Consider the following 26,471-nt stretch of genomic DNA (forward strand, 5'->3'; position numbering starts at 1 on the left):
GGGGGAGGGGAGCAATGCAGTGTGGGATACCTGGAGGACCAACTCATGGCACAAAACAGGTGATGCCCACATATAAGACCAACCTGATTCACAGTGAACTTGTCCAAAAAAAGTACTTCATTTTCCACGCACACTTATGAACCTTTCCAGACAGCTTTAAACTGGTTTAAGAGGTTTGTAAACCTGTCAACTTCAAGTTTAACCTGCACTTAAAGGCCAGGTACAGACATTACACTTTTACTGGTAGAAGTGACTGGAAACCAGTCTATATCTATAACAGAACAGAAGTCTTGAACATATAGACTGGTTTAAAAATGGTGGAACCTGGTCTAAGATTAGCCTCCCCTAACAAAAGGCAAATGTGTGCTCTATTTGCTACAATAAAAACTACACCGCTTACAAAAAACCATGTAATTTAGATAGATTCTGCCTTGGCAAACTGGTCTAAGTGTTACTTGTATCCATACTGCAATTTAATTTCGTTACTCCTGTACTGAGCCCAATACCTTACTATTTGACTAACAGAAATTACCCAGGATACGGACAAATGTACATTTTAGCCTCTTTAAAGAGGGGAAGGGGAGCTGCAGCTCAGGAGCATGCAGCAGCTGTTACATTGTTATATCAGTCTGAGTTTGTAGTGATCCAAGTGAGCCAAACCATCCTACCTTTGACCCTGAATGCAACAGGGTTAAAGTTAGATCAGTTTTGCTACACTTGTATCACTGTAGAATCATGCAAACATTAAGAGTTGCATCCTAACAGCTTATATTGGTATCCTTTGACAGCAATATAATTGTTAGATCTGCCTATAATCTTAGGTAGGCATTTACAACATTTGCTCCAGCCCTCATGCTATTTCAGTATGGGTAGGTAGCCATTCACACGGGTAGAATAGAATGGCAATCTACATGGGGTTTAGAGGTCATCATCTAGGCACCCAGAAAAAAAACAAACCAGAATGCTACCCTAAGGGGCATAAGACTTGAAGCACCTGTGTTACATCTCAGCTCTGTGTTCTTGGGCAACCCTGGCACAGGATGCAGTCTGTCTGACTCACAAAGGACTCACCCCCCCCCTCCCTCCTCTACATAAATGAAACTGATTCAGATGCAGTGAGAGACGCACCTAAGACCCTCCAGATAAGGGTGATAAGAGTGAAACAACTGCCCTAGGTCTCATTTACATCCGAGATGGAACCAGATGACCATTCATTTACATGAGAGATGGAGAACAGAAAGCCTGAAGCAGAGACTGCAGTGAATTCTGGGACCAGAGAAGCAGGAGAGCACTGCATGATGGGGAATCTGTGCTTCCAATGTTAATCAACCCATGTTCACACACACCCAGCTCAGCATTTATCAGACTAGTTCTAATCTGGATTTACTAAGGACTTTCCCCCCCCCAGACACACACACACAGCTCTAAGTTTAATAGGCATCTCGGGCCGTACATTCCCCGGTCCCACTATGGGAGGCCTATTTAAACTTGATTGACTAAAACTCGGTTGCCGGGTTAGGCAATGCTGAGGCAAGAGACCGAGTCAGAGGGGGTATGGGCAACATTTGAACAATGGTTAAGGGTTCATCACAGCATCCAGCCTGCTGGAGCCCTAATCCCAGGTGTTGTCATACTTTTCCCGAGACGACTGGTGGGAGTCCTCTCCACAAAAGGTTATGAGCACCCCAATAATTGCTTTAAGTCTGTTAAAAGACTATAGTAAGATCTGGAAAAGTCATGCTAAGCTGAGGCTTGTGCACAACAAGTAAAAATCCAAAATCCTGATGCTGCAAGCTATCTATTGTTCCTGAAGAAACCATGAGATATCCCATCAGTATATCTGCCACCCATAGGAATTTCAAGCTGGCTCCCAAGTATTTGGGTTACTCCCTAATCTTAAGTGTTTCCTGATTATCAATCAGTTTCCTGAGATGGTCCAAACCAGATAACCCCTTGTCAATAGAAAAGACAATGATTTACACTACTGAGGGTGCTACGGAGCAGCTGAACTGAGGGTATAAAAATCTGTAAGTGTGTGTGCTGCTAGAGGAAAAGGAAGAAAAAGAAGTAGAAGCAGGAGGAAAGAAGGAGAAGAAGAAAACCCCTGTGCTGACACCATCCCCTGTCGTTCTTGGGACGCTGGAAGAACAGATCATCTCTCCCTTCAAGGACTGTGCTACAGACTGTGCCTGTCAGCTTTGCAGCCTGAGTACCGTGGACTAGGTGAGATCCCAGCGTTCTCTGTCTTCTTTCTAGGCATAAACTTCTGAACCTGAACTGTATCAGTTAAGCTTGAGCTAAGTTTCCCCAAATACTTAGTGAAACCAGGGTAGTTTTGTCATTGTTGGTGTTTGTTTTTCTTTTGCATGTCTATTACTACTAGTACTATTATATATTTCATATGCTTAGCGATAAATAACTTTTATAGTCAAACTGGTAGTAATTGGGTATATTTTTCCTTCTCTGCTTCTCTTTCCTCATGTGCTCTGCAGCAACGCTTCTTTTACCTATGCTAAAGATCCCTGTGAAGCCCAAATTATTGTGGGGTCTGCTCATCAAGAGGCCAAAGATTGGGACGTGCTGAGTTTGAAACACATAAGGGGATCAGCTTGTACAGGCTGATTGACCCAGTTTGACTCAGACGTGCCCTTATGAACTGAATGCTTGACTCAGACATGTCCTTATGAACTGAATGCTGGCCTATGAGGGTGTCAGCTGGACACCCAGCCAGATTCAGAGGGATTCTGTTTACCTGTGTGCTTGTGTTTGACTGCATTTTATTGTTGCTCTTATGAACTGATTCTTGGCATATGAGGGTGTCAGCCTGTCCATGCTGATCAGCCCGGCCAGGTCAGGCGTGTCACGTTAATTTGTGTGTGTTTGTGTGTATGACTGATTTGGTGACTGGAGGAACCCAGTCCCATTGAGATTGAGTCCTGCAAGATAGCTCCACTGGGGGTGAGGGCTTGCAGAAGGGAGAAATACAGCTCCGTATAGTAACACAAGCAGCACATTGACAGAATCACCAAGACCCTAGAAACTATCCCTAATAAATGAGCACACCCCAAAGTAATGGGCAAATTTGGTAACACCTGCTGCACTTGTCTCTGACCCATCATACACATCCATCTATTGAATAGCTGAGGGCTGGTGTACCTCAGTGATGACAATGACCTGCTGCTTTACTGGCCAAAGCTAATGAAACCACACTGCCACACTATGAAGTACAGGACCTTCCATAAATACATCTCTCTAGCTCAGGGGTTGGCAATGTTTTTGGCTGGAGTGCCAAAAACATCCCAACCTCAACCACACCTCAACTTGGCGTGCAGATGGCTAGGGAGCCACAAGAGGCCTGATCCTCATTGCTGGCAGTGGGTGCACATGTGCCTTCAGGTGGGGGCTGGGGTTGTACTGCCCTGGCCCCTTCCCCACTGTGTATCCTGAGGCACATGTGCAGGTGCCCCGACCCACGGAGCCAGGTCAGGGCTCCAGACCCTGGTGCACTAGTTGCAGCCTCTCGGCTGACTGCCATAGCTGACCTGGGCTCTGGGCAGGCCCCTGCTGCCTGCCACAGATCCTAGACTGCTCGCAGCAGGGCTTGCAGTCTTCTTTTCACCTGCTGCAAGCAGCCCAGTTTCTATAGCCAGTGGCAGCTGCCAGCTGTGGTGTGCCGAGCAAAATAGCCTCATGTGCCATGCTCTGGCACACACGCTGGGGGTTACCAACCTCTGCTCTAAGCCAAGGTATCTGGGAGGACTCACTGGCTGTTTGACAGAGGAAGGCAGAGAGCATGGTGCTGTAGGTAGACACAAATATTCAGTGTGTGAAGGCCCATAGCTTACCACAGCAAGTGGGTAAAGACACTCAAAAAACAGAGGTCAGATCAGGCCCACTACAGCTAATCTAGTCAAGGTAAATAGAACAAAGGCTTGGCTTCAAGTCTATCTAGATAAGACTGAGGGTAGTGTATTTGTTGTACAGTATGAGGGAGGAATCTTTGAAGATAAGTAAATGCCTGTGGATTGTTCAGTCCCTTGCTCAGTACATTTTTTCCTCTTGATTGAGGACAGGAATTCATTCAATGCTGGTTTATCTGAATAGTTTATTTTAAAACTGTAGGCATATGGGGTTGTGATTTTTAAGAGACCTTTGAACAAAGGCTACATATGTGTATGTTAAGAAAAACTGAAGAACCCAAAGAAATACTTAAAAACAAATGGGTACTGAGTTACAGTAAAGCAGAAAGGAGAGAGACTGGAACAGGATTGGAAATGGGATTTTAGTGTAAGGCTTTTCACCTTATTTTTTTAATCTTGTAAAGGTTTGTAGTGACTGGGCCCCTTGCAGACATTACACTTAAGACATGATTAACCAGATTAACCCAATATACATTAATGCAATAAATGGTGTAACAAAACAAGAAATAAGCCACAACGCTATTACACAATAGATGTGTAATAACTTAGTGGCTGGTTCCCATCATGCCTTAAATTGTACATGAGGCCAGGCAGCAGATCTATGCTCCCAGCCTCAGAAGCACATGGGAGTCAAGGGTTCCATTGTGTCCCCGATACTGGGAGCCATGATCAGCTGCTGCTCCTAGCCATGGGGGAGAGGGGTGCACTGAAGTGCTTGACTGCTGCACCCTGGAGGCTGGGAGCCCTGATCACCTAATCTGTTCTCCAAGCCTCTGGGGCTGTGTAGCCATTGACTTCAGCTGAAGTCTGGAGGCTGAAAGCAGCAGTTAACTGGGACTCCCAGTGGAGCCACTGATTCCCAGCTCAGAGGCGCAGAGTCAAGGGCTCCATGATCCCAGGGCTTCCCTGCATGGTGCATTGGGGATCTGATCCCCAGTCCCAAAATCACGCCTCCTGCCATGCATGGATAACAGTGGCCCAGAAGTCATAAAACAGCTGATCAGGGTCTCTCTGCGATTGACTTGCTTTCTCAAGTCAGTCTTACTGGACAGGATGGCTGCATAAATACTTGGTGAAAGTGTCCATCTCAGCATAGAGGCCAAGAGAAAATGGGTACAGAGGCCAAGTTGCTCTCCCATGCCTAAGAGTTGTTCTCCCAGATAAGTTCTGAGGTAGTCTTGCATTGGCTGTAACGGTGCTCTGTGAAGAAACTCCTTATATTTCCATCTCTATTGCTGTCAAACCACTTTAAAGAGACTGGCCTGAATAAAACATATGGCTTCTCTGTGCTGGCCCCTCTTTTGTTTGCTAAGTGCTGGCACAGCTTGGCTCTGGGAATCCTATAACATCAGAAACTGTTCCTGTCACCACGTGCTTTGCAGCTTGTGGTAGGAGATCAAAAGAAATGTGGTAAATGCTCAAATCCCTAGAACTGCCTGCTATGACAACTGCGCCAGGGTGTTGCAAATAAGAGTAGGGGAAGAGAAACAAGAGAGATGAGGCTTCGAAAGTACTGCCTGCCACTTTTCTGGCTCCAGGTACTCTAATCTACTCACAGGGATACCCTCTAAAGTGCAAGCTTATTCAAGTAGCTTAACTCCCATTATGCTTATATACCAGATGCCCATGCAAGATTGTATACATTTTGGATGCTGCTGTGGGCATGTTTAATTTCAGGTATAAACCACAGTGCAGGTTGAACAAGGTCTAAAGTAAACCAATACCACTGGGTGCATCTACATGTGAGCTTAACCACAGAGCAGACTAATTAGCAGTGGAGTAAAGCATCACCATCTACACATGCAACACTATTAGGTCACATGAACTAATTTACACTGCTATACAATACTACTGTTGGTAACAGTACTATCTTATGGTGGAGTAATTAACTGTGCTTAAATGGACATGTACATGCTGACTGCAGGCATAAATTGTGCTTGGTCAGCGCTGCCAGCTGGGACCAGACTCCTGCCTACTGCCTAGCTACACAGCTCCGCAGTATCAGCACCCTTGTGCTCCAGCCAGCCCCTCTTCCACCCGATGCTGCCACCTGGAGCCTGGGCTAATCCCCCCATGTCCCCTGCCAGCGTGCGCTTGTTCCACCCTGGCTCAGATTGCTGCTGTCCTGGGCACATGTGTAGACGCTGCATCTGGGAGTAGTTTACTTCAGCTCAAAGTGCTCCAAAGTTTATTACTTTGCATTAATTGTATGTGTAGATGCACCTACTGGGTCCTAAAGGCCTAGAGAATTTTTACCTGAGAACTGTTGACCCTTTGAAGAGGAGAACGATTTGTGCATAGCAGAGAAACCCTAAGCAAATATTTGATATTTGCTGTGGGGTCTGCCTGTCACTTTTTCAGGCTCTGGGGTCTGGAAGACCCAGAGCCTCCCCTTGTGAGGTCTGCTCCCTTTTGGGGTCTCTGGTGCACCAGCTGGAGGAGCTCCAGGCTGCAGTCCAGAGACTGCGTGCCATCAGGAATGGTGAGCGGGAGATAGACTCCTACTGCCAGGCCCTTCTCCCCCTGGAGGTGGAGGGTAGACCATGGTCACCCTCCAGGACAAGAGAGGACTCAGGGACCTCCCATTCTGTCCAGCCAAGGGGTTGGACCAAGGAGGTCAAGGGCCTCAAGGCCCGCTGCACCAAGGTCCCCACCCCGCTCGAGCTTTGCAACAGGTATGAACCTCTTGCAGCCCCAGCAGATCCTGCTAAGCTGCAAGCTCCCGCAGGCAACACAGGCTCAGCTGTAGCTATGGACCCCGCTCTCCCTAAGACAAAATGCAAAGTGTTTGTTGTGGGAGACTCCATCCTGAGGGGGACTGAGAGGGCAATCTGCCACCCCAACCCCTTAATCTGGAAAGTCTGCTGCTTCCTGGGAGCCCCTATCTGAGACATTGTGGAGAAGATCCCTGAGTTCCTCCAGCCCACTGACCACTACCCTATGCTCCTTATCCATGTGGGCACAAATGACATGGCTTGGAGCACTCCCAGCCAGGTCATGAAGCGCTACAGGGATTTGGGACTGGGGCTTAAAGGGTTGGGGGCACAGGTGGTATTCTCTTCGATCCTCAAGTCTCATGCTACAGGCTGGGGAGGGAGAGGAGGATCGAGGTAGTGAACCAAAGACTGCGGCGCTGGTGTCATCTGGAAGGCTTCGGCTTCCATTACTACAGTCCGTCCTTTGGTGAGAGAGGCAGTGAGCTGCTGGGAAAGGACAGCCTCCACCTCTCTCCACTGGGGAGGAGACTCTTCTCAGCCAGACTAGCTGACCAGCTCCACTGGGCTTTAAACTAAGCCTGCCAGGGAATGGGGGGGGACTACCGCCACTGCTGGCCCACTGAGCAACCCTTGCAAAGCCAGCAGGCCTAGGCACTTAAGGGAGCCCACCCCTGCCACAGCCCTGGAATGATCTGTGGGCAAGGCACTGGCCCCAAGGGCAGGAGCTTGAGGAACAAACAGGAGGAACCTGTCCTCCTGATCAACACAAACAATTACGATGTCATAGGGATAATGGAGACCTGGTGGGACTCCACCCATGACTGGGACACAGGTATAGACGACTATACCTTGTACAGGAGAGATCGAGTGGATAAAAGGGGCAGGGGTGTAGCTCTCTATGTCAAAGAAAGCTACGCGTCCCTGCAAGTTGACACTGGTGCCCAGGGTGGATAACTAGAGACCCTCTGGGTTAAAATCCATGGGGAACATGGCACAAGGGACACAATGGTGGGAGTCTACTACAGACCTCCGATCCAGGTTCAAGAGCTTGACCAGGAGTTCACCAGGGAATTGGCCAAGACCACACGCTCCCGGTCCATGGTTGTCATGGGAGACTTCAACTACCCAGACATCTCATGGGAAGAGTACTCAGCCAAATACGAATGGTCATAAAGCTTTCTCACATGCATGGATAAGCTCTATCTGATGCAAGAAGACTGGGGGGCCGATGAGAGGCGAAGCATTGCTTGACCTGGTACTGGCAATGGGGGACAAACGAATGGTCATAAAGCTTTCTCACATGCATGGATAAGCTCTATCTGATGCAAGAAGACTGGGGGGCCGATGAGAGGCGAAGCATTGCTTGACCTGGTACTGGCAATGGGGGACAACCTTGTCAGCGACCTAATGATCAAAGGGAAGCTGGGTGACAGTGACCACAAGCTGATCACCTTCACCATCTGCCATAAAGGTGGCAAGTCAGTCAGCAATACAGAAGTCTTTGAGTAAAGGGGATGTAGCTCAGTGGTAGAGCGCATGTATGAGGTCCTGGGTTCAATCCCCAGCATCTCCATCTTTTACCTTGTGACCGTCTATAAACTCAAAAGGGGGGACCAGAAGGGTTTAGGGAAGACCTTGTTTCCCCTAGCACCCCCCGGGATAACACGGAATAATGGCCACAAGTTGTTGGAGAGTAGGTTTAGATTGGACATCCGTAAGAACTACTTCACAGTTAGGACGGCTAGGATCTGGAACCAACTTCCAAGGGAAGTGGTGCTGGCTCCTACCCTGGGGGTCTTTAAGAAGCAGCTCGATGCCTACCTGGCTGGGGTCATTTGAGCCCAGTTTTCCTCCTGCCCAGGCAGGGGGTTGGACTTGAAGATCTACAAGGTCCCTTCCGACCCTACTTCTATGATTCTATGGCTTCAGGAAAGCTGACTTTGACAAGCTCAGGAAGCTTGTCAGTGAGACCCTAAGTGACCATAACCCAAAGAGGAGGGGAGTTCACAAAGAGTGGTTGCTCCTTAAGGGAGTGATCCTGGGTGCACAAGCAAAATCTATTCCATCTCGGAGGAAAGGCAGCAAAAGGGCACAGTGGCCCCCTTGGCTCTGCAGGGAACTAGCGGACCTCCTGTGTCTGAAAAGAAAGGCCTACAAAGGATGGAGGATGGGATCCACCTCTAAGGAGGAACATTCTGCACTGTTCCAAACCTGCAGAGAGCAAACCAGAAAAGCAAAGGCTGTGACTGAACTCCAACTGGCTACAAGTATCAAGGACAATAAAAAGTCCTTTTTTAGATATGTGGGGAGCTGAAGGAAAAGCAAGAGCAATATTGGACCCCTGCTAAACCAGATGTGACAATTGACAACCAGCGCCCAGGGTGGTGGTTGATGGAAGTCAATCATTGTGGTGTGCTGTGACAAGTGGGGTCCCTCAAGGCTCTGTCCTATATTATTCAACATCTTCTAATAATGTGGACATTGGCATCAGAAGCGGACTGGCCAAGTTCACTGACACCAAACTTTGGGGTAAAGCATCCACACCTGAGGACAGAAGGGTGATTCAGGCTGACCTTGACAGGCTCAGGAAATGGGCGGATGAGAACCCGATGGTGTTTAACACTGAAAAATGCAAGGTTCTCCACCTTGGGAAGAAAAACCCACAGCATGCTTATAGGCTTGGCAATGCTACGCTAGCTAGCACTACGGACGCAAGGGACTTGGGGGTCATGATTGACCACAAGATGAACATGAGCCTTCAATGTGATGCTGTGACTAGTAAAGTGAGCAAAACACTGGCTTACATTCATAGATGCTTCTCAAGCAAATCCCAGGACGTCATTCTCCCATTGTACTCGGCCTTGGTGAGCCCGCAGCTGGAGTACTGTGTCCAGTTTTGGGCTCCACAATTCAAAAAAGATGTGGAGAAGCTTGAGAGAGTCCAGAGGACAGTCACATGCATGATCAGAGGTCAGGAAAACAAACCTTATGATGAGAGGCTGAAAGCTATGGGACTCTTCAGCCTGGAAAAGCGCAGGCTCAGGGGTGATATGATGGCCACCTATAAGTTTATCAGGGTTGTTCACCAGGATCTGAGGGAATGTCTGTTACCAGTGAGCCCCAAGGGATGACAAGATGGAACAGTCACAAACTCCTCCATGACTGTTTCAGGCTAGACATAAGGAAGAACTTCTTTACTGCCTGAGCCCCCAAGGTCTGGAATAGACTGCCGCCAGAGGTGGTTTAAGCACCCACTTTGAACGCCTTCAAGACACATTTGGATGTTTATCTTGCTGGGATCCTAATGATCCCTGCTGACTTCCTGCCCCTGGAGTAGGGTGCTGAATTTGATGATCCTTCGGGGTCCCTTCCAGCCCAAATGTCTATGAAATCTAGGAAATCTGCCTACAGATTGTATTTGTGTGATAATACTCATACCTAATCACTTGGGTGCCTAAAGTATTTCAGCCAGTAACGTTCTATTCTGTGCATGCCTGGAACTGCCATCACCTGAGTAGGGCTAAGCACCTCAGCCCTTATCTCACATGTAACCTTGATTGTGATCCATGAACTCAGTTTTATGGGCCTGATCCAGTAGAAGTGTACACTACCAGACATGAGCTTTGCATAAAATGCAGTGGCCAAGATCACTTTTATTGAAAACCACAGCCAGAGAAGAAAGTGGTGATGGTTCAGAGAAAAAGAGGGAGCATAACATTGTAGGGCAATGACTGTGGTATTTAAGTGGGAAAGGTGAGATTTGGATTCCTGCTCCATGCCCCAAAACCTGATAATGCTTTTATTCAATGACTTTTAATTGTAAGATGCATAAATATCCTGGTGGTTAAGGCACTGTCCTAGAGACTAGAATCCACAAATCCCCTTTTTAAAAATTTTCTCCCAAGCCCTAAGTCATCCAGTACTACTGCTTCCCATTTATAAAATACAGTTAAATAGTAATTCCATTCCTCACATGAATGCTATGTGGATGAACATGTTAAAGATTGTGAGGTATTCAGAAACTATGGTAGTAGGTGTCATAAGTATTTCAGAACTCTTGCCTACACTGATTGCTACATTATGTTCACCCTTTGAACAGGACAGGATGGCTGTCTGTCTTTAAATTTCCTGATTAGTTAGTCTGTGCCCCAAAGTCCAAGGAGTTTTGTGCACAGAGAGCTTAAAGAACATTTATAATACAAAAAGTTCTTAAAGATTATCCTTCAAGTTAAGTCATTTTGGGTGGTGGTTTGGATTTAACGATTATATAAAAACTGGGCACTTTATTTCCTGACATTGCAATTTTTCTTTCAAACCAAATACATAACAGCTTTGGCAATGACTGTAACATCTGAGATCTCTCATCCATTACTGAACTTTGTTATTAACATCACATATATTTATGAGCTGCTCTGTTTTTAAGTAATAAACTGAAAAAGCAGAACTACATAAAGTGAATATTATGGAACTGAAATGGCTGAACAATAAAAGCTTAAACTTTGGTGACTGAAAGTGATAAGTTCCTTAAGAAAAGCTTCTTTCAAACAGTTTGTGTGATTTATAGTCAATAGCACTCTACATATATTAAGAAAGAACTAGATCCATCTTGTGGCATATGCTAAAGATTAGTGGTAAATGTAAAAAATTAGAGAGTTACAGCCATAGACAAATGCATATCTGTAGGAAGCACTGTTCAATGCTAACAGGATTGCTGTAAAAATAAAACTGGTTACAAACATACACATTTTAAAAAGCTGAAAGTTAATGTATTTTTGTATCAAATTATTTATTCCTTTAGTAATTATGAGTTAGTAATCCCAGATGAATTTGGCATCAGTTGAACAGTGCCAGATATAGTTTTTATTGAAATTTGAATGATACCAGTCATTAATAAGATTTTGTTGGAGTGGAAGATTATTTCTATGTATAAAAAGAACAGATCCAGAGAATCAGTGTTGGAAGGGACCTTGAGGGTCACCTAGTCCTTTGCTTTTTGCCAATCCTAAACCATTACAGAATCACAGACTCATAGGAAATTAGGGTTGGAAGGGACCTCAGGAGGTCATTGAGTCCACACCCCTGCTCAAAGCTTCTTTGAGCAGGGGGTGGACTATATTATTCCAGCCAAGGCTTTGTTTACCTGGGTCTTAAACACCCCCATGGATGGAGATTCCACCACCTCTCTGGGTCGTCTGCTCCAGTGCTTTACTACTCTCCTCATGAGGAAGTTTTTCCTAATACCTAACCTAAACTCCCCTTGCTACCACTTGAGACCGTTGCTCCTTGTTCTGTCATCTGCCACCACTGAGAACAGTCTGGCTCCATCTTTGGAACCACCCTTCAGGTAGCTGAAGGCTGCTATTAAATCCCCTCAGTCTTCTCTTCTCTAGACTAAATAAGCCCAATTCCCTCAGCCTCTGCTCAGAAGTCATGTTCCTCAACCCCTCACCATTTTTGTTGCCCTCTGTTGGACTCTCTCCAATTTGTCCACATCCTTTCTGTAGTGGGGGGCCCAGAATTGTATAAAGTACACCAGATGTGGTTTCATATATGCTGAAGTGAGAGAAATAATCACTTCCCTTGATCTGCTGGCAGTGCTCCTACTAATACAGCCCAGTATGCTGTTAGCCTTCTTGGCAACCAGGGCATGCTGTTGGCCCATATTCAGTTTACTGTCAGTTGTAACCCCTAGGTCCTTGATACATCCCACTACAAATCAAAGGGCACAGAGAAGTTACTGGAGTTATTTTACGGTGAAATATTTCAAATGTCTAGCACAATCTGTGAAATTATGTTTATTTTCTATTTGTAATTGTAATAATGTTTTTGTGAATGCTACAATGTCCAGAGAAGCTTTAAACACAATTGCAGTCAACAATGTCTGGGTATATGGGGGCAAAGGGGCAAAACCATTTCTGTCAGTTTTACTTTGTAAGGTAGAGCTTTCCCTTTGCTCCATCAGAAATGAACAACCTAAGGAGAGAAAGAAACTGCTGTTTAAACGGCTGATATAATTTAAAATAAAGTAGCGTTAATGTAGTTAAAACAAACTGCTTACATTCAACATGAAATTATAAATTGACAGTATCCCTTCAAACTTCTACTTAATAATGGCATAAAAATTAATACTTTTAAGAAAGTCAGATGGCCTTGTACACATATTTCAAATTATGTAAGCATTTGAAAGGTCAAGACCTAAAATTCAGAAGTCCTAACTGAAATATGAGCAACATGCTCCTGTTAAGGGCTCTGCACTTACCTGGGTTAGTTTTTTATCTCTTGCAGTTAATATTCTAAAACTGTCTTCTTACTCAGTATTTTAAACATGACAAATTATTTCATAGATTTCATAGACATCAGGGCTGGAAGGGACCTCGGAAGATCATTGAGTCCAGCCCCCCGCCCAAAGGGCAGGAAGTCAGCTGGGGTCATAGGATCAATTATATTTAATTAAACCACCAAAAATCATATTTCACGGTTAGAAGCAAAAACAACTAGTTTTAAAGTGGCAGTTGTTACCACCTTTAGACAAGGGATCATATAAAAAAAATTCATATCCAATTTAAACACTGATTTTAGTATTTAACCTCAGACAATACGAACTACAACTTGTTGATTTATGTCTAACTTTTTTTTTTAGAGTCACTATCCATTTGAGCTTCTTCAGGTTTCTTTAAGAGCATTTGCTCTGTGAACAAGATACGGAAATATTTATTTTCCCTCCATCTTAGTGAATGTTAATGAAATTATAAAATAAACTATTTAATTCATAATAATAATTCAGAATAAAAATTGCAGAGATTGAGGCACATGCTTAATTTTATTCTTTATAGTCAATGAAAACAAATCACAGTAGATATTGTTAAGCATATGTGTAAGTCTTTGCAATACTGGAACCTAAATCAAGTGAGATTTACAGAAAATATAGAGCCCATAAAATTATGTGATACAATGTTATGGAAATGGAATACAGTTAAAATATGCAAGTATTGATAAGATATACTAGAAGTTAAGCTATGATTAGCTTCTAGGCCTGGTAAGCCTGATTCTGCAACTGTCCATGGAAATGCTGTTTCCATATACTACAGTGTATATAGTGTATATATGCTATATCAATATACTACAGTGGCCTGATTTTTGCAAATTGAGTTTGTTTTTTAAGCCTCTGTGGGCAGCTGTTGCATTTCCTCTATGTTTTGTACAGTGCTAAACATGCAGTGGCACTCAAAATCAGCAACAACAATGGTAGTTCTGGTTATACAGCTACATTTTCTGATTCAGAAGCTATAACAGTCAATGGAATACAGATTTTTTCTCATTATAAATGCTATTATTTTTTCAACCTTTTCATCCCAAGCTGAAACACAATTCAGGAAAATGCCCTATTCTAATTTTAATACAGCACATTTATCAATGGAACAAAATGAGAAACAGTAAATTAGGTCTCTGTCCTACAAAGTGCTCAGCATCTTCTGGATAGTGCTGAGTCCCCTCAGTTCCCACTGAATAAAAGCTAAGGGCCTCAGTACTTCTTCAAAGCAGACCCTAAAAGGACTTGCCTATGAGCACAGCAAGGGAACACACCCCCATCTCTTTTGAGATAGCAGACTCAAATTTTTCCAGCAATCTCCCTAGATGCAAGATTTCATCATAAATCTCTGATTCCCAATCCTTTCCTCCTGATTATGACCATATCTATACTATAAATTCTTTTCCTACCAATATATGTCCAACAGGAATGTGATGATATGTGCTCTCTGATTAATATAACTGAGCCAGATAAAACCTCTGGTATAGATGCAGTTATAGCACTAGTTACACTGCGCTTTTACCAGCAGAACTGATTTGACTACTGGAAGTTCTTTTATGGCACTGGGACAGCTTTGCAATACCCTCATTCACTCTAAGAGACCTTAACAGTACAGAATATGGTATTCCTATATTGGTAAAATGTAAAGATGGCCTTATAACACCACCCTGCCTCTGGATGGATCTAAAGGTGAGTCAGGGTTTCAGTTTGTTTCTTCAAATGTTTTGTATATTTAAAAATAGAAATAATGTTCCAATGAAGTCAAAGGATTGTGATTGCCTTTGTCAAGACTTCAGGCTTGCTCCCAATAAATGTGCCTGCAGAGCAATCTCTGCCAGGATCAGGTAGTTGGCAATTACACATTTGGTACAAATTTACATGCAAAAAAAGTAGTTATCTACTTAGAGTTGTCAGTTTGTAAAAAGGCACCACAGCTACAAGGAATCAAAGCTCGTGGCACAGGTGATATCTTTTATTAGGTCAAGTAGATATTTGCAAAAAAAATTCTTTATTTGCAAGCTTTTGGGCACAGGCACCCTCCATCAGGCATAGGAGACTGTAGAAATTGTAAAAGTTCTCCTAAGTAGAAATGAAAATTCAGATTTCACAGGAGAGCTGCAGGTGTGGTAAAGTCACAAAGCACCATAACCTCTAAGTGCTGCAAGCTCAGCTCTGCGGCTGAATGTTATTATTTAGAACCTACTGGCAATGATTACAGGGTTAATGAGAAGGGATGCTTCCACTTCTTTTAGGTTTGCACTTTTTTCCTTGTATACTGAACTGTGTTTCAATTTTAAACATTTTATTGTATATTGTACTTTATTTAGCTAGACACAGTATTCAAAATATCCATGCTGTATCTCAGGGGAGACAAACTACTGGAGGAGTCATTGTGGGACAGACAGTCTAACTCATACTTTTGAGTAAAGAACTTTATGTCTCGATTTATGAGCTGAATTATGCTTTTTATGTAAACTGCTACATAGCGAAAATGTTTCAACAGACACATCAATGCCTCCTTTGTATGCCCCCTTCACTTAGTTCATAGTAACAATAAAATGTATCCACATATTTCAGATATAGTGATAACAGATAGTGATATCACATTGTGATATATTCAGCTAACACATATCTTCATATTGAATATTCCACTGGTTTCTGCAACTTCTTTGCAATAAAAAGTATATATCTACCAATTAAATAAAGCAACACGAGCAGATCTAGGATTTTGAAAAGGGGGGTGTAGATTGTGTGGTTCATCATGACATAACACAATTTTAATTTTTCTCCAATTAAAAAGAAACTAGAAACTTTACTAATAAGCTAAGGGCCCAGGAATATATTAGAATTTATGATATCATATATTATGTAAAAAAACACAACACACTAGGCAAAAATAACTGAAAGACATTTCATTAGTCCTAGAATTGCTAGAATCAAATATACATCTCTTTCAGATTCATAAACCAAAAATCTAGCCTCCCTGAGCATCTTGACAGCACGTCCATTGCTTCAATGAAAATTATTTCCACGCCATAGTTAATGTTGCTAGCTAAAGTAAAAGCAGTCTGCAGGGCTGTGGAATAAGGGCTGCATTATCAGGAGCAGCTAACAGACAGCAGAATTGCAGAACAAAGGATGGCTTGATTAGCGGAACCATAAAAGACCATTAAAGAGATCATTAACACCTATGGAATGGAGAGTTTAGGTGGAACCAGGTAGATTATAATGAGTCACTACCAATTGACCCCCTCACTGCTACATGAATAGAAATGCTGCTGCAGGCAGTGGAGCTGACAGGGAGGAAGGGGGGAGGGCAGGAGTGTGGAAGAGAAGTGTATGATGGCACCACTATAGCCCCCCCGGATATATCTGTCCTCAGGCAGAAACTGCATTGCATCAGTAATATGATTTTATTTTCCATTTGTTTAATAAAAAATAATAAAGACATAGTTAGGTTCTGATCTTGAAAAGACTTAAGCAGTGTACAACTTCATGTACATGAATAGTCATTTATAAGCATCCATGTTTGTTAAAGTACACATGAATAAATCTTCAGGTCTTGCTCATACTAGCATGCTCCATATATATTAATGATTTTAAATACAGATATTTCAACCATGATCCCTGCTTTGTGCCTTATGGTATTTAGACCTTTCTGCACCAGTTTATATAAAACAACTGTATTCTAGGTTGTTTCCTTGTTCCTTTAAATGTTGGTTTACTTTTGTGTATATATTCAAGATATGAAATAGAAACATAAAACTCAGATCGATCAAAAATATATATATTTTGTAAAACTATTTTTAGTATTTTTTAGAAAACAAAATTAATTTAAAGAAAATGAACATTTTCATACATAAAAAAGTAAATTTCAATAAAAATATTTGGGGTGAGAAATTTGCAATGAACTCTACTTATAACAATGACCCATGCAGTAGCAAATAAATAATTTGTGTGTAATTTTCCACAAAAATGCTTAAACTAAAATATTACTATATAAATGCACAATGTTTTATTTTATTAATAAAAATATAAATAAAATAGGATGCAAAAGCTATAATAGTTATTATATTTTCACTACTATGTGTTTGCATGCCTGCACAGAAGATGTTTTGTTTTCTTTTTACCAGGCTGCTTGTGGTTGTTTTCAAAGGTAAAAGAACATACTAAAAACAAACCTTTTGGGTCCCCAGTTTCACAAGTCTTAAGCTGTGTCTGTGAAATTGCTGAAAAGTACTCAGGAGACAGAGGCTGCAATCCACAGGGTTCTTTTGGCTGAATTAGAGAACCACAGTCCTGAATTAGAATGAAATAAATTAAAATCAGAATAATATAGGCAATGTTTTTTGAGAACAGTTAAAGGAGAAAAATGGTATTTGGATCTGTCTGAAATCTATTTATCTTTCTCCAATCAACAACATTTCAGAAGAGAATTTTTAACATCCTTTTTCTAATGAAGTACATAGTGATTGACAACAAATTTGCTAACCCACAATCGATGTGGGAAGGACTGAATTGAGCAGTTCCCTGCACATCATTTGCTGATGATGTGGGATACAGTACTAAGATTTTTTTTTTATATATATCAAATCGTATTGGCCATGTACTCTCTACTTATCTGTCCATACTAATTTAATGCAAACCTATACAAAACCTACTTCTTCCCAGGCAAATGTTCCAGTTTACTCTAAAAAAGAAAGGAAGACTCCAAAAGAGATAGAACAGAAAAGAGGGATTAAAGGAAAAAAAATATTTGAACTGACATGAGGGATTTAGAAAGATTATTACCTGGCATGGAAGAGGGAAGTAACTAAATATATCATAAATATAACCACTGGATTAGGTCACACACAATATAGACAAAACTTAACTTCCCTAACTACCCCTAAAAGTGTAAAAAGAATTAGACACTATGCCAAACAGTGTGCAGCTTTCCTGATAAAAATAGCACTGATTTTTGTTTTTCATATCTATGTATAACCAACAGAAATATTAAATCCATGTATGCAGAAATACAGATAATTTATTCTATCGACATAGTACAATAAAGTATTAAATGCCGTTAAGGGGAAGGTATACACTACAAATACATTTTATTGAACAGCCTTGTTTCCTGCAACCTGATCATTTCTACTACATTTTACGGACCTCAGCAAAATGCATAATGGAATTTAATGACTGCTTGGTGCTTTAAAAATCTGGCAGTAACAATCTGACATAGGAACCATTTTAAAATCAACATTCTTGAAGGTTCAAGGTGAATACATTTTAGAGATTTAAGAAAAAGAGGCATATTTGGAAATTCCTTTAGAGACCTAATCTGGAGAGATGCTGCCAACTTCCAAAGTTTGCTGTGAGATTATTCAGGTGAATAATGATTGTTAACATTACTAATATTTAGCAAGCTTGACTTCATATATTATAAAGACTCTTTTGTATTGGCATTGCATCTTGCTAATGTAAAATACAGCTATCTATGTGATGGCATACCTGACATAATTTGTGTCATGTTTTTTCTAACATCAGATATATATGAGTATTTGTGTACAACTGCTGAGTCAATCACTGCTGCAAGGCACAAGCTTTCTAAAATGAATATTAGTTCATGTATCTGTACAACTTGCTCAACTCAAAATCTTTACACACTTAATTCAACCCTAATCATGATACGTTACAAGTGCCTCCAAAATATATTTATTGGTACCATAACTATGGAGCTAAAAATATAGCATTCTACAAATAACAGAAAGTTATACTTTTATGACATGAAAAGTCATAGAAATCTGACTGCAACATCCATTAATTAATTTGTTTCTATATTTAAATATAAAATGAAACGTATTTTCTGGTTAATTAAATAGTAACTGTTAGTTTCAGTACTCTGTAATTTGCTTTTTAATTCTTCATGAGTGATTTACTTTTAAAAATTTATAAATGTACTGTGTAATTGCAAACATACTTTAAAGCAATTAAACACAATAAAATATAAAAAGAATGTGCTGTCCTCATATGAAAGACATTTTATATTTTGAAATTGAGCAAAATAATATAATGAAATTTTAAAAGGTTAATGTATTCTGTAGTTTCCCTGTTCACTGAACTATACTGATTTCTGTTAGATTCCTTTTAAAACTAAAGTGAATAGGACTGCTAATGTGTATTTAAAATGTTTAATATTTCTACTGAAATACACAGCAAACATACTAATTCAGGACAGTGTTTACTTTGCCCCACATTCAAATTAAAATCATGAAGAAGTAACAATTAGGTACTTAGACATTTTCATTAAAATTCTTGGCTTCATATGAGTTCATAGGAATTATGCCACTAATATAAATGGAGCAATGACTTCACCCTTGAACTCATTAGATACTCATTAAGTCCCTAAATTTTTCCTGAGGTCTTTTAACACTCCAACACAAAGTGAAATATTTTTTTCTTGTCAAATCAAATCCAAAACCACTCAGGTAGACTTTCACAGACTTCAAAGAATTTTGGATCATCTTCATGAGCAACACTCATAGTATAGCACGGGATAGCTACATCTCTGTGCTCTTTTGTACATCCTGCTCCCTTTTTAGTGTTACATCAGTTTTTCTAACCATATAACAAAATGAAATGAGTGGCACTCAGTTCTTCTAGTGTCAACCTGTGATGTCCACTTGGAGCCTCATGGTCTGGACACAGTGTGCAGATATTTGACAGTATTACTTAAACTAACATTAACATTAGGAAGCTTCTACCTTGCCGCACAACAATTTGCACAAGGCTTCACAAGGAAGCCCTAAATTCCTAAACAGTCTGCTACTGCTCTCAACAAAGTGTCATAAAATAACCGAACAGGATTTTCTTGTTCATGTTTGTGCACAGTGTAGGTGTATAAACAAAAAATATTCTTTGATTTCAAACTGCATTCACCAGGTGATACTATCAAGAGCAAATTTAGCTGGCTGGCTTGCTTATATTCACCTGATTAGTTTAAATCATTAACAAACATGATCAGAAATATAAAACCAATCTTCATGTATTATTTTAAATCTTTACAAGATGTAGAACATAAATCTTCAAGGAAATTATGTTTGTTTAATAACAGAATTTCAGTCTTAAGAGCTGGTGGATGTAAGAGGTAAGGGTACCTGGATGAAATTTCCTCTTACAGTTTTGTAGAGGGACAATCATTTATGATCATAGACGCATATCACATTATAAAAATTGTTCAGCAGCAGCCAGAAGTCAAACAAACATATACCATGCCTCCACATACAGCACTTTAAGGGCTTTATTAACAGGTTGTCAATTTGTCAAGTTCCCTACAGGTAGTGCAGTGCCATGACACTGCTCTTGCCTTGCCCAAAGATGAAAAAGCCTGTGATCTCAAGTGTATTTACAAATGATCACTCATTGCAAAGATGAGAGACGGACAAGTAAACTTCAATGATAGTTCTTCCTCCTTGTCTCATTTTTAAAAGGCAGACAAATAGGAGCCTTGAAAATGTCTGGACTGAAATCAAAAGAAAGCTCTACGGAAATACGCACTTCAGTGCATAGCTAGAATTGATTCTTAATAAGACTGGTTTGGCATTTTATTAGTAACTTCACTTTTATCTTACAGAAGATTTTCTAGGCACTAGCAAATGAAAAAGAGCAAAACATTCCCATGTATAACTAGATAGCTTTCTGTCAACCTCAATTACTATTTACAGAAAGAACATATCTGGAGTCCATCTGTTGTATGAAGACGGAACATTTTTTCTCTAAAAAAGTCAATAGCAAATCTTGTTTCTTCAAAAGCACCATCAGCTCAGCTCCATGAAACCCACAGATTTTCAACATGTTACCATACATCTACATCAAATTATTAATCAGGAGCTTATATTAGGAGTTTATATACATCAAATTATGAATTAGGAGCATTTGGATGCTTTGTTTAATTTTCTTATGGTCTAGATGCTTGACATAAAAATATTTTAAGTAAGCATTTGGTAATTATTCTATATTTCACCTAAAATTAAAAAGTTAGCTTCTGATTCATTCACATGAACATAAAAGCTAGATGCTTACTATAATCTCGTTAGATTAAGAAAATTGCTGAGTGTACATTGAGAATAAATAAATAGTAGTTGCACTTTTTGAACACTGCTGAGGGTTCATTATATGAAATATGTAATCAGTATGTTATAAAGATGATCTACATTGATGTAATCAGTAGGGTTATGCAAAGCTTTGGTCGCTGATTTGTTTTGGTGGAGATTCGGCCCAATTCGGTGGCCAAATTTCCGAATCTGAATCGAATAAGGAGACCCTTTAATCTCTCTGAATCAAATCGGAATCCTTTGAATCAATTTGGAGAGATTCAGAAAGATTCGATCATTTGGACATAGACACAGCTTTAAATGTTTCTTCTACGTAACTAAAGGTACCAGGCAGCTCGTGAATGCTGAGATGCTGGGGCAGATGGAGCATCCCACAGGAGCACGGGTGGGTCCCCTGCATGCTCGGCAGCAGACCTGGAAGTGAACCAGAAGCACTTCTGGTCCACTTCCGGGTCTGCCAGGGAATGCACAGGGGACCCCATCCCCCCAGCTCGCTGACTGGTGCCTCCTGATTATGGGGGGGGGCACCCAGGGTCCCTCCTGCAGCTGATCACCGAGCTGGGGGAGTGTGGGGGGGGGGGCGCACTCAGCAGCAGACCCGGAAGTGGACTGGAAGCACCGCCCCCTGCCCCCCAGCACTCCTGGAGGATGCTCCATCCTGCCCAGCATTGCAGCATTCATGAGCCGTGCCTGGTACCTCAAGGTACGTAGAAAACACATTTAAAGCTGTATCTATGGCCAAATCATTGATTCTCTATATCGACATTGAATCTTCAGATTCGGATTCGGCCGAATCGAATCAGGACAGTGATCCAAATTAACTAATCGAATCACTATCCCCGATTTGGGCCAAATCTGAATCGAATATGGCCTGTTTTGCACACCCCTAGTAATCAGTCACTATAGAGCATAATCAATAGTCCTCTAGGAGCTGCAGTTATTTTCCAGGTTAAGTCAATCTATATTTCAGAATCCCACTTCACCTCCTCTGCACTAAATTCCATCCATTTCCACTGACCTGGAATAAGGGGAAAAAGCAAAAGACTGTTCTTGCTGCAAGAGCAGTAAATAATGTACTCAACCAAGTCATGCAGTAGTGACTTAATTCTGCTCCCACTGAAGTCAATGATAAAATTCCTATTGTTTTTTACAGGAGCACTTAGGCTAATGCTTTGGGTGGTTTTGAAAACCCCACCCTGAATTCCTTGATACAGGTTTCATCTTTAGTGACCTACAGGAGGTAGGTCCATGTGCAGTGGCAGCACCAAGTTAAGACACAGTGACCCTGCTAGATGGACTAGCTCCTGAACTGGAAGCAGAGTAGTAAAACTTATTAGTGTTCATGCACCACTGAACTAAAGAAACTGCAGTGCTTCTGATTCAAAAGTTATGGCACAGAGGATAGGCACAGTGTATCTCAACAAGGTAGAGGTATGCCTCAGCACAGCACTGCCTTACACTGTCTACATGCACACAGAACACACGTCTACACAAGGCACTTACTGCACAGTAGCCTAATAACACTGCACAGTACTGTGATGGTCAAAAACCATGCTAATATGCTACTGCGCAGTGTTATTAGGCTACTGAGCAGTAAGTGTCACAAAAAACTGTGCGCCAGTGCTACTGTGCGGTAACTGTAGTTACTGTGCATTTAGTTTGTACTTAATTAAGCAAGTACTAAACTAAATGTGCAGTAACTACTGTGCGCTAATTAATGTATAGATGTGCCCAGAGAGGCTTTTTTTTTTAGTTGTAAAGCATATTTTTCCTCCCTCCCCCACTCTCCAAGGTCTCACACTGAAATTAACGAGATCTGCAAACTAAGACATTGTCTGCTTTGGTACCCACATTGAAGCAGAGTAGTAAAACCCAAAACATGACATTGAGAACTATCCTATCTGTCCTATACCGACAGATGGCCGGTGTGTCAGCATTTACTAGATTAAACAATAAGACAGATATTAATTAAGCTCATGGGAACTGCTTTTTTAGCATTACAGACCATGGACAAGTAGCCAGAAATGTAATTCTACATCATTCTGTTTTAAACCAAAGCAGGTCCAGACAGTAATGGACACAAAAACATCATGTACTAAGTCAGGGTCATCTATCCAAGCCACAGGGCTGCAAAGACACTACTCCCCACCCTCCATGCTGCATCAGGCATCTGTATGGGCACCCCCTCCCCTCCCCTCCTGCCCCCTGCTGTACCACATGGATGTGTGAGAGCAATTCCCACCCCTACACTCAACATGCAAGTGTGCAAGCATAATCCTCTCCCTCTGCTGCAACGAGCAGGCACATGAGCACAATTCCCATTTCCCCCCCAGAGAACTCACACCCTCATGGGCACCCCTCTTACCAATGCACCACATGAGCATGATCCCACAGGCAGGGGCCCATTCCTTTGCCTGTCTGACCCTGTACTCACCCTCAGCTTCCCATATCACTCACCACACTGTCATGCTCCTGGGGTGGAGGCAGCAAGTGGCAGCCAGACCAGAGAGAGGGAGCCTGGAGACTCCAGACACTGTTGCAGCCGAGCATTGCAGCGGGTGGTGGCTAGCAGGAGCCCAGGGGTTACAACCCAACCCTTTGCAGGCCCGGCCACTAGTTGGACGGACCTGGACTAGGTTGTGGCAGTAGAATAGAAGAGGCCTTTTCATCGCTCTTAGTGATAACCCTCAACTAAACTTCCTTTGCCAACATTAGCCATTCATCCTTACAAACTATATCAGCAATGATTGGCTGGAGACAATTATATTTCTTCTAGAGTGGCCCTGGCAAGCCTGCCCCCAATGCAAAATGTTGACATTTCTGACCTCCTACATTTAGCTTGATTTACATTTTGGAAACAAAAGAATTAAGCTTCTTGTGAAACATCTACAATATCACTTCAACACTTGTGAAACAGGTAATTTTGAAGGCTCACTGACTTCACTTTCTTTGATCTGATTCTATTTAAATTGACCCATGTTTCTTATGAAGTCCTTTCATCTCTCTCTTTAGTCTGTTGTTTTCTACTTGTTTCTTGCACATAACTAAAGCTAGACAAAAATGATTAAAAGGATACTATGAAAGGAATGTTAATAATATTAGTCAAAGAATGAGCTCATAAGAAGTGAAACTGTATCTTATTGCAAGGAAATAAATTGTGACCAGATGGATTAGTTCTACTCTATCAACTTTATTAAAATGGCATTAACAAATGAAGGAATAGTTGGCATGTTGACTTCTATTCAGTTTACTCTCTGTGTCTGGCTGCACTTGTCTATGATAGATAAATCTCCAAAGGTTTGGTTTGTTACAGATTAATGCCCTATCATTCAGTTGATTAAACACAACCTTTTGTGTCTGCAAAGTTGGGCTGGAAATCTCATGCAGAGGCAACCTCCTGAAAAAATTTAGTTTATTTCTGTTTCTGCAGAAAAACAATTACCAGCATCATTTATTAAGACTGTGAAAGACATAATTAAAGACAATAACTGTGCCACCAGAATTACAACCTAGAAAATAAACAGATAAAACAGGATTATCTGAAAGATCCAAAGGGAGGAGTCAATTTTTTCCCCTTCTTCCTTTCTTGATGATTACAAAACGTTGGTGTTAACAAACTGCAAATTGTTTGTGTGTTGAATGTTATTGGTTGGGGGATACTCTGGAAGACAACAATCTTTTGGAATGAAAAAAGGAGGAATGGTGGAGTAGTTAGATCACTGGGCCTTGGGACACATCAACATCAGGGTGCTGTTACAGGTTACCCTTAGAACATTTTATATCTGCAGAGTGTTATGCCATCATAAAGTTAGAACAGTTTCAGAGCAGTCACAGGTTAAGGCTTAATGCTGCCTTGGACCTGCACAATTGTGACCTGCCACTAGAGCAGTGGTCTCCAACCTTTTCAAGTACAAGATCACTTTTTGAATTAAAGTGCAACCCAGGATCTACCTCAAAGAAAATGTACAAATAATAGTTTATATTTATATTTATGTTATATAAAGCTGAGATCAAGTGCTTAATATACACAATTATACATGTTTCCTACTTACTGAGTCTTAGTGTGACACTTGTGACTGCACATTATCTGCTGCTCCAGACCAGGCTGTCACTGCTGCAAGGAGCCAGGGCAGAGCCACGATCCCCTGCCTGCCTGCCCCTCCCCGGAGTGTGCAGGCTCCAGATTGTGGCTCTGCCCTGGCTCCCCCCATCCCAAGTTCCCAGTGGCTTCAGAGCAGCCCCCTGCCGCCCTGCCAGCATGGCTCAGGCTGGTCTCCATGGCAACCCCAGCCTGAGCCTGAGCAGATGGGGCTGGGGTCTCCATGGAGACTGGCCCGAGCCATGAGGACAGGGGCTGCTGGAAAATGGAATCTGGTGGCTGGCCAGATCGGCCATTTTGTCCAACCCTGTTTTATGCCTAACTGTGGCTTGAAAAAAAATGAGATTGAGGACTCAGCCTGAGATTGAGTGTCAGAGGCTCCACAATCAAGGTTGGTGACTACTGTACTAGAGGGTCTGGTGAGCAGGGGTGTGGACAAAAGCCAGGACTCTCTCTCTCCTCTGGGCTGGGAGAGGAGGAGGGAAGCTGGCATTTAGCTTGGCATGTGGTGGATGTCATCTGTGGGCAGAGTTGTGGCTTCCCTCACTGTGCAGCCAGAAGAAGCCACAGGTACAAAACCTGTTTGAAGTAAACGGGCTTGGGGGAGAAGTAAAGAGAAAGGAGCGATGTTGGCAGGAAGCACAAACACAAATTACAGATGAGGCTCTGTTTGAAATATCTCCATCTGGACCCTCATGCAATGGAATCCATTCCATTCAATCTGAAGAGTTCAGATTTTCACCTAATTGGCCATTTTTGAAGCTGTCTGCAGTTGTGCACTTGTGTTTGGTCATGGCTATAGACTGCTTTCTGTGACCAAATCAAGGTGAAAAATATCTGTCTGCACCCTAAAATGTTTAGAGGTGTACCTAGCATGAGTTAACACCTTTTAACAGGTGAATGCTCCTGTTTTAAATGCCTTTATGATGGTTTAAAGGTAACGTGTAACACCACCCTCACTGAGGCAGGACTTGGAACTCTTGCCGCTCCTGAGGTGAGCACAATCATAGAATCACAGGCTGGGAAATGGATGACCAGTATCATCTACTCCAACTCCTTGTACAGATGCAAGACTGATGTTCCTGAAGCAACCCAGAGAGATACCTAGCCAGCCTATTCTTGAAAAGATGTTGAATAAAATTTGACACCTTCCCTCTGGAGTTTGTCTTATTGTCTTATGGTTAGGCAGTGTCTTCTTGAGATTTGATCTATATCTGCTTTGTTGCAGTTTAAATCTATTGTCTTGAGTTCTGCTGTCTTATAGTAAGACACAACAGTTTTTACTCAGCCCTATGAGGGCGCTCATTCAAAACTTCAGATATCTTTCCC

At 41.9% G+C, this 26,471-nt stretch overlaps 1 protein-coding gene across 1 annotated transcript in view; it reads right to left on the reverse strand.

Moving 5' to 3' along the window:
- LOC102371777 (cadherin-like and PC-esterase domain-containing protein 1) overlaps positions 1-26,471 on the reverse strand; it is a 159,892-nt gene that overhangs the window by 37,103 nt on the left and 96,318 nt on the right. The window contains exons 11-12 of the mRNA XM_025192517.1: positions 17,129-17,246; positions 12,566-12,610 (exon numbers count right to left, since the gene is read on the reverse strand). Of these exons, the coding sequence (XP_025048302.1) occupies positions 12,566-12,610; positions 17,129-17,246 (163 nt within the window). The remainder of the gene's footprint in view (positions 1-12,565; positions 12,611-17,128; positions 17,247-26,471) is intronic.

This window comes from Alligator sinensis, unplaced genomic scaffold (assembly GCF_000455745.1).
Source record: "Alligator sinensis unplaced genomic scaffold, ASM45574v1 scaffold217_1, whole genome shotgun sequence".
NCBI classification, from domain to species: domain Eukaryota; kingdom Metazoa; phylum Chordata; order Crocodylia; family Alligatoridae; genus Alligator; species Alligator sinensis.